The sequence below is a fragment of the Pyrus communis genome, chromosome 4 (assembly GCF_041283825.1).
Source record: "Pyrus communis isolate YQ-2024b chromosome 4, ASM4128382v1, whole genome shotgun sequence".
Classification (NCBI taxonomy): domain Eukaryota; kingdom Viridiplantae; phylum Streptophyta; class Magnoliopsida; order Rosales; family Rosaceae; genus Pyrus; species Pyrus communis.
Window position 1 is genome coordinate 4,399,630 of NC_142568.1, and position 8,502 is coordinate 4,408,131.

Below are 8,502 nucleotides of genomic sequence, written 5' to 3' on the forward strand. Positions count from 1 at the left end.
TTTCTCTTACCTTAAATTATTGTGATAGTTTCAAACCCTTCTCTTCTTTTAATAATATATACATCCTTTTAAAAAAAAAGTATAGCTAGAACTTAATACTTCTTCTCCTAAATTTGGAAAAAGGTCTTATTCTTTTACGCAAATTTATAAATTGATATCGAAATCTACATCTATGAGCTTCAGACTTAATTAAGACTCTAATTTACGAGTGAAGAAAAATAACAATAGATCATAATGCTAAATAGGTATAAAAATTAAACTTACAAATCCTATATGTATAAGTTATAAGTGATAAATACTACGAGAATGTAATACCAAGTTGCTTCACTTAAATTCACTTACCCAGATGAAACTCTATTTTGATTGTGATGCAAACAAGAATCGTTATACCAAGTGTTTTAATATTGCTGGTTGAAATTTTTATTAAAATTTTTAACTAATTATATTATTACACTTGATATACCAAATCGTGTTCCCATCACACTAAAGAAATCACTCCTAATTCCCGAGTGTACCTTGCAAACAAAGATGTGTCTTCTCTTAGAAGTAATTATCATAAGCCCCATGTGCCCATATGGTACTTGCAGGACAAAAGGGGATAGTTTTGTTTCAAGTGCCAGGGGATTCAGGGACAGCATGCCATTACCAGGTATGTCCTAGAAGACCCAATAAAAGAATGGCAATAATCCTGACAAACCCATTATTAGGATTTGTCAGGGTTAGCACTATTTATTATTATTACAATATTTAGTTAAAAAATCATATTATGTGTACGTATATTTTAGTAGACTAAAATGTGAGAATCATTAACCATTAGATTCTTGGTCTCACGTATAACTTCTCTATTTCGCTAGTGCATCTCATAAACAATCTCCAATATTTTTCTTCGGATAAAATATATTTGTTTAGTTTTGTTTTACATGATAATGTGAAAACGAAATGATTCTCAACAAGCTTCAATATTTTTTATATTACAGGTTTAGTTTTCAATGTCTTAGCTTTACGTTTCAATCCGTATTTAATAATTTCGTTTAGAAAAGAAAATTAATCTAACTCTTTTTTATTAATTAAACAATAGTAAAATAGCTTAAAACGTTAAACATAACAAAAAATGTCATATGTGAATTAGCATAGTCTGCCAAAGTGCCATTCTATTTCACTAAATAGATGCTTCAATAAATTAAAATGATTTATGTTGGGGCAAAATTTCGCCATCTTCGGATTTGATGAAAATGTCCCTACAAAAACAAGAAGACACTTTAGGTTAACGACCAAAGCCACACGCCTAGAGGAGAAGTTGGCCAATGAAACTTCGATGATTAAAGTCAGAAATACTTTAGAAAGAATGAGCAATTTAGGGTTGGCTTGCGTATAGTTAACTAACGAGAGAATGAACGGGCGATGGGGTAACTATAGGAGCTAGGGTTGGCCATATGTGTAGGGATCTCAAGCTATGTGTCAGCATCCGATTGGCCAGAGTGTGTTATCCGTTAGATGCAACATGGAAGTATCTTTAAGATGTCGAAATTTCTTAAACATGTTTAAGAATAATTCTCAGAGATATTATTAAATAAATAATAAATAATAATATCTAATAATTATTTTTGGAGAGTTCTTAATTGGATTTGATTGCGTTTCTATGAATAAAGGAATATGCCTTCAATTTGGACAACATAAATGTTTGAATTTGTTATTAATTTTACCTTAATTCCTTTATCTTATCTCATTGTCCTTAATAGTGAATAAACGTCTGTATGTTGGATTTATAATTTTCTGAATTATTTATGGCTCCACGATTTAAAAAAAAATTGTTATTAACACTTTTAAAATTTTAAAAAATTTCATTGTACATTCTTCATAAACTAATTTTTTTTAATTGTAAAAAATTTGAAGTAATAAGAAATTCGAAGTGAAAAAAATAATTTCCTTTACAAACAGGGAAACATGGAAATAAAGCATTAAAAACAGCCACCAGCATAACAATCTTCTTTTCTTGAACAACAATCCAAACCAGTAGACTAGGGCAAGAAAAGGGGGAGATATTAAAGAGATGTGACCGAGAAGGCAGAAGAAGAGGAAGAGAAAGGGTTTTTTGCTCAGAAGAGGAAAAGGCTGGTTGGCAGCTGTCAGCAGTTTATTGAGTTAGAATACTTAATTGGAGTGCTGACCTGGTATTCCCGGCACATGAAAGATTTTCACACCCAAATTTGACCTCAATTGTCTAACTCTCTCCAAGACGGCAAGAAAGTAAGAAAAAAGGAAGACCAAAAATTGACGAAATTGGTGCTCTGAAACTCTGTGGCCTTGCATGCTCTGAAACACACCTCCTTGGCGCCCTTTTAGCCTTCCCGGATTTTACCACGACTCTCTCGTTCCGTCATCCTTCGTGCTTTCCCTCTGCAGATTTCCCCCATTGTTGCAGGCAAGTCTCACCATCTCTCTTTCTCTCTCTTCGTCTCTCTCTCCCTTCCTCTCTCTTTTGCTATATTCTGGGTGTTTATATTGTATATGTGCAGTTTTTTGTGATTTTTGTGTGTGCGAGCTGACTTTTGTGATGAGTTCAAATTTTGGGCGAAAAAGTTTGATCTTCGTGGTTATAATGTTGGGCTCTGTTTTCTTTTTTGTATATTTTTTGTGTTCGTGGGTGTGCGATTTGATATTAAATAGCCAAATTTCTGGAAATCTTGCATCTTTGGTGAAAAAGTTTGTATCTTTGGGTTAATAACTTAAAGCTTACTTCTTTTCTATTCACTCAAGATCTTTCCTATTCTGTTTCTGTGTGTGTGCATACACACACATATATATATATATATATGTGTGTGTGTGTGTGTGTGTGTGTGTGTGTGTGCGCATATGTTGTAAGATTGTTGTGCGTGCGCGTGTTTCTGGGTTTTGGAGAAAGAAAAAGCTGATTTTTTTGGGGGAATTTTCATGTTTTAGGCAGAAAGGGTGGAAGCTTTGGACTTGTTAGGATGGACTACAGCTTGCCAGTAGCAAAGAGAACCAGGCGGGGCCAAGAGTTGTACTGGAAGGAGTTTTATGAGAACTGGAAGAAGAATCGTACGGGTGACAAGGCCAGTGTGAGTCACCCCGAAAGATATGTGAAAGAAAAGAATGCCCAGAGACAAAAATCCATTCATGGCACGAAGAAATTGTCGCCTGGAAGTTCAGCAGAGCACGTGTATGTACATGATTCTGATGAAAGTGAGGAGGAGGCTAGAGCCTATGCATCACTGGATGTTTCTGATGAGGCTGAGGAGGCCAATGCAAAGCCACCCACGAGAAGTAAACACAATAAAAGGCTTGGGAAGCGAAATTCCAGCAACGAGTCTAAGAAATGCATGTCCCGTTGTTCTATAAAATCCGAGTCTATAGAGGTTTCTGATCATGGTGAGAAGATCACTGCAGGTCCTTCCACAGGAGCAAAAAAATGCCAAAAAATGGTTGGGAAACAAAAATCCAGGAGTGGGTCTAAGAAATGGAGGTCCAGATGTTCATTGAACTTTGAGTCCATAGATGCTTCTGACGATGGTGAGGAGGCCGCTGCAGCTCCCTCTAGAGGAGCTAAACGCGAAAAAAATGTTGGGAAACGAAAATCCTGTGAAGGGTCTGAGAAATGGAGGTCAAATTGTTCAATGGACTCTGAGTCCATAAATGATTCTGATGATGGTGAGGGGGCCACTGCAGGTCCCTCTAGAGGAGCTAAACGCGAAAAAAGGGTTGGGAAACGAAAATCCTCTGGAGGGTCTAGGAAACGGAGGTCTGGTTGTTCAATGGATTCTGAGTCTATAGATGTGTCTGATGGTGGTGAAGTTCCCAGTGTTGAAATCATTGGTGAAGATTCATGTGGAGAAAATGATAATGATCAAATAGATTCTATTGATGTACAAAGTGCAGGATCGAAGAATGGAAAAACATCTGAATTTGGGGAGAAAACTGAGAAATGTGGTCCACTTGATTTGGAGGATAGTGATTCTGATGTGGTGTATTTAGGTGAAGAAGGAGTTGGAGAAGGAGGAGGAGGAGGTTTTGTTTCTGATAGCTCATATGAAACAGATACCCTCCTGTCTAGTGAAGAGGAAACCGCTCATTCAGATGACGAGGATTATGACCCAGAAGAGTCAGAAAGTTTTGAGTTTTTTGAGGAGTCGAGTTCTTCTGGCGGAGACGGCCAACAGAGCGATGACAGTGATGTTGAGGTGAATATCCAAAGAATTGATAAAAGGGATGCTAAGGCGAAGAAATTGGAGAATGTAAATGAAAGGGAGCAAAAAAAGGGAAGCGGGAAAGCCAGAAAGCGGGAAAGTGTAGAGGATAATGTTGAGGTGATGAAGGTACATAATATTGATGGAAGGGAGGTTAAAAAGGGAAGTCGCAAAGAGGGAAAGGGAAAAAGTGTTAAGGGTGGTGCTGAGGTGAAGAAGTGGCAGCATGTTGGGAAACAGGAGTATAAAGGGCATATGGAGAAGCTTACTAACAGACAGTCCATGTGGGAAACCAAACACTGCAATGTTTTAAATGTTCTTGTGGATTCCATCTATGAGAAGGAGGAAGTGCTACAGGAAGGGTCAGATACACTCGGGAATGAAGCTTTGAAAGATGAAAGAAATCCACCAGTAGCTCAAGTTACCACTCTTCCACTGAAGTTTACTTTTGGATCTACATCTATGCAGCCAAGTGTACCAAAGAAGCAAGAAATGGATCCAGAAGAAAAAGAACTTTGGGATTACCTTGACTTTGATCTCAAATCTTGTGAAATTGGTTCCACTGAATCACATGGGGTAGTTGGCATAAACGCATTGTTCCCATTCTGATAGTCGATAGTGTTGTATAACCTAGTAGTGTGCATTTTCGCTTTAACATCATTATTAGTTGTTAAATTTGTTCAATGATCTGATCAGTTTCTTCTACATGCATAGCTGAGTCGTCATTTGTTTAGTTTTGATTGTAAGTGAATGTTTTTGATTGGCAGGTTGAGAATCAAGATCCACTCCCCACTGTTTGTGAAGAGAATGCAGCTGCCCTTTGTAAGCGAGGGATTCATCAGCTTATGCTTGATGAAGAGATTGGAAGCAGATGCAGATTTTGCTCTTACTTAGATCAGGAGATCAAGTATATTGTACCAGAATTTGTAAGTTTATGCATGTTCCTTTTAGTTAAGTCCTTTGTTTTTTATCATTTCCTGTAAAACTTAGATTATAGTTAATTCTTATGGTAATGCTGAATATAGAGCATCATGTATTGTTTGCAAAATTCTTTAGTTTGCATCCTTTGTTGGCAATTTTATTCATATATGTTTTTGAGAATAGAGCAAGGGATTGCTTACTTAGGCGGGATTTTATTTATCTTTTGGTTGGAGGGATTTGGAATGAAACTATGCTGTGTTTTCATAACCGGAAAAAACTGCACTAGGTATCTGTTCCTTCTACTGTAACTTGAGTTGGCTCTTAGAGCAAACTGACAATGCAAGTTGTTGATCCAATTGTTGTCCTTTTGTTGTTATTTGTTATCATTAGATTTTTGTTGTTTTTTAGTTTACTTGGGTACTCAAAGCTTTTGGTCTTTAACTTGACAGTGCTTTATGTTTGGGTATACCTAACTTGAAATTTTTTTCTTTCTTTAGAACTAGGATTATTATTGATCTCATTGCTGATGCATTCATACTTCTAGAAGCTGCAACTTGTTGGTTTTAGTCATTCAAATTTTCAAGTTAATTAAAAAAATATTATTGGAATGTTTCTGGCCAATCCGATATGTTTTTAAAGAATTTGTTGACTCTAATCAAGGATACGCTTTGAATGATTTAACATGTAGGGTTTAATTTTCTGTTCGTGATTATTTTCCTTGTCTGCTTTCTCGTACTGCATGCTTTTCAACATAGTTATCATGATTTGGCATTTCAGATATGTGATTGTTCCCTTGGTTATGCGCATTCCAGGTTAAGTACCCTTGCGAAAGATTTGGTGCAAGAGTCTCTGAACCAGACAACCTGTCTATCTTTGATGAGCTTCAATCTCTTGACTATGGTTCTGATCCCCATTCTGGCTGCAGTTCTCACGTTCATGCTGAAGGCACAGTGTGGGACTTCATTCCAGGTGTTAAAAGCAGTATGTATTCTCATCAGCGTGAAGGCTTTGAATTCATCTGGAATCATATAGCTGGTGGAATACATGTTGAGGAGCTGAAAAGAAGAAGCAGTGATTATTCTGGGAATGGATGCATAATTTCACACGCTCCTGGAACTGGAAAGACACGGCTAACCATTGTCTTTCTCCAGACATACCTGAATTTGTTTCCAAAGTGCAGGCCACTTTTGATAGCTCCTCGCAGCATGCTGCTAACTTGGGAAGAGGAGTTCAAAAAATGGGAGTTTGACATTCCTTTTCACAATCTAAACAACACGGAGTTGTCTGGTGAAGAAAACAAAGCAGCTGTTGATTTGATGATGAAAATTGATGGCCCGAAAAGCATAAACAGAGTAAACAACAGCAGAATGTTGAAGCTGTATTCCTGGGCCAAGGAAAGAAGCATCCTGGGAATCAGTTATCACTTGTTTGAGAAGCTTTCTGGGGCAGATCATTCTGGAGCCGAGAAAAAAGGCCTAGCTGAGGTAATGAGGGATATCCTTGTTGAGTTTCCTGGTCTTGTAGTATTTGATGAAGGCCACACTCCTCGGAATAACAAAAGTCATATTTGGAAGGCTTTATCAGAAATCAAAACTAAAAAGCGGATTCTTCTGTCCGGAACTCCTTTCCAGAATAATTTTCAGGAGCTCTTTAATACAATCTGCGTGGTGAGGCCTATGTTTGCAGCTTCGATCGACTCTGCTAAATTCACTGGAGATTTTCTCAGATCCCGAGCCCGAAAAAGCAACGTAGAGAAGTGGCAGTGGACTTCTGTGGCCAATTGTAGTGAAAAAGTTGCTGATGAAAAAGAACAACATGCTACAGAGGTCAAAGAAAAGATTGCCCCGTTCGTCAATGTCTACAAGGGTTCTGTACTGCAAGATAGTCTTCCTGGGTTAAGGAACTCCGTTGTTGTTTTACACCCGATGCAGCTACAGAAAAAGTTTCATCAGAGAATTCAAGGTGTAAAGGAACAATTTCAATATGAACACTTGGAAGCTATAAATTCCATTCATCCTTCCCTATTGCTTCACGAAGATGCATTTTCTGGTGATTGGGATAGGTTAAAAGAACTGAAATTGAATCCTGATGCTGGAGTGAAGACAAAATTTTTGATGGAACTCATTCGTCTCAGTGATGCTTTGAATGAGAGGGTTCTTGTTTTCTGTCAGTATATTAGTCCATTAACTCTTGCAAGGGATCTTCTGAGATCTCAGTTTCACTGGAGTGAAGGGGAAGAAGTGCTCTATATGGATGGAAAATGTGATATGAAGCAGCGTCAGTCTTCGATGAAAATTTTCAATGACCCATCCAGTAAAGCAAAGGTTTTACTAGCTTCAACTAAAGGATGCTGCGAAGGCATAAGCCTAATCGGAGCTTCAAGGGTTGTGTTGCTCGATGTCACTTGGAATCCATCGGTGGAGAGGCAAGCAATATCCCGTGCCTACAGGCTGGGGCAGAAAAAAATTGTCTATGTGTACCACCTCCTCATGGATGGAACGAATGAAGAGCACAAATACCGGCGGCAAGTGGACAAGAGCCGTTTGTCTGAGCTGGTATTTTCTGATTCGGACAGGAATGATTCTCTCGAGAAGAAAATCCGAGCCGTTTCTGAGGATAAGATTTTGGAGGAGATGGCTCAACATGAGAAACTGAAACACATATTCGAGAGCATAGCTTTGCTGCATGAAGACATATATTTTGAGCAGCTAGGCCTCTCAACTTTTGGTTAAACCCATAGCGGCTGTTTCCCACTTAAGTTTATACAGGGATTTTGATTTTATTCAATATCTGATCTAGGTGTAAAGAAGAAAGGCATAGATAGATGATGATGCACATGAATTCTCTCTTAGTGAGAATCAGCAAAACTTTTGTGACAAGGCTTTGGAAATTGAGAATGTATGTGATGCAGATTGCAGAAACTAGTTGTTGAGTCCTGACAGACAATATAAAGTTTTTTGGCATATTTGTTATGAAGATATCATAGGATATTTTTTCTTGAATAACTTTTGTTTTTGGTTAGAGCTTTTTGTTGCATATTTGAAACTCAAGTTCTTGAATCCTAACTCTAATTGCTGTTTGGTATAATTTTTTCTGTTGCCGACTAGAAGGATGCAGAAGCTGTCCTGGGAAATATGGTAAGTTCCATTTAGTGACCTCTCAATGCTTTTATTCTTATGCACCATGCTCTCTATTAGCTATGAAATTTAGTCGTTTTTATATTTATTTTAATTGCTTGTCAAATGGCCATGTAATATCAGTGTGAAATTTATTGGCTTTAGTAGTTTTTATTTGGTTGATACGCGTGCAATGTTTCGGTTATATGCCGAAAAAAGAGTTTTCATTGTGGTAATAAAAAAGGCTAGTTGTCTTGCAG

At 37.6% G+C, this 8,502-nt stretch overlaps 1 protein-coding gene across 1 annotated transcript; it reads left to right on the forward strand.

Moving 5' to 3' along the window:
• Positions 1–2,223: 2,223 nt before the first annotated feature.
• On the forward strand, positions 2,224–8,128 carry LOC137721814 (SNF2 domain-containing protein CLASSY 4-like). Its single transcript, XM_088692379.1, has 4 exons — positions 2,224–2,422; positions 2,941–4,781; positions 4,973–5,131; positions 5,939–8,128. Exons 2-4 carry the CDS (start codon positions 2,973–2,975, stop codon positions 7,856–7,858), a joined length of 3,888 nt encoding a protein of 1,295 aa, XP_088548505.1. The 5' UTR covers positions 2,224–2,422; positions 2,941–2,972; the 3' UTR covers positions 7,859–8,128.
• Positions 8,129–8,502: the final 374 nt, after the last annotated feature.

Excerpts from the sequence above, each read along its gene's own strand:
- LOC137721814 (XM_088692379.1), top strand. The coding sequence starts at position 2,973 with ATGGACTACAGCTTGCCAGTAGCAAAGAGAACCAGGCGGGGCCAAGAG. Across the intron at positions 4,782-4,972 it reads GTTCCACTGAATCACATGGG|GTTGAGAATCAAGATCCACT; the intron begins GTAGTTGGCATA and ends TTTGATTGGCAG. Across the intron at positions 5,132-5,938 it reads AGTATATTGTACCAGAATTT|GTTAAGTACCCTTGCGAAAG; the intron begins GTAAGTTTATGC and ends TGCGCATTCCAG.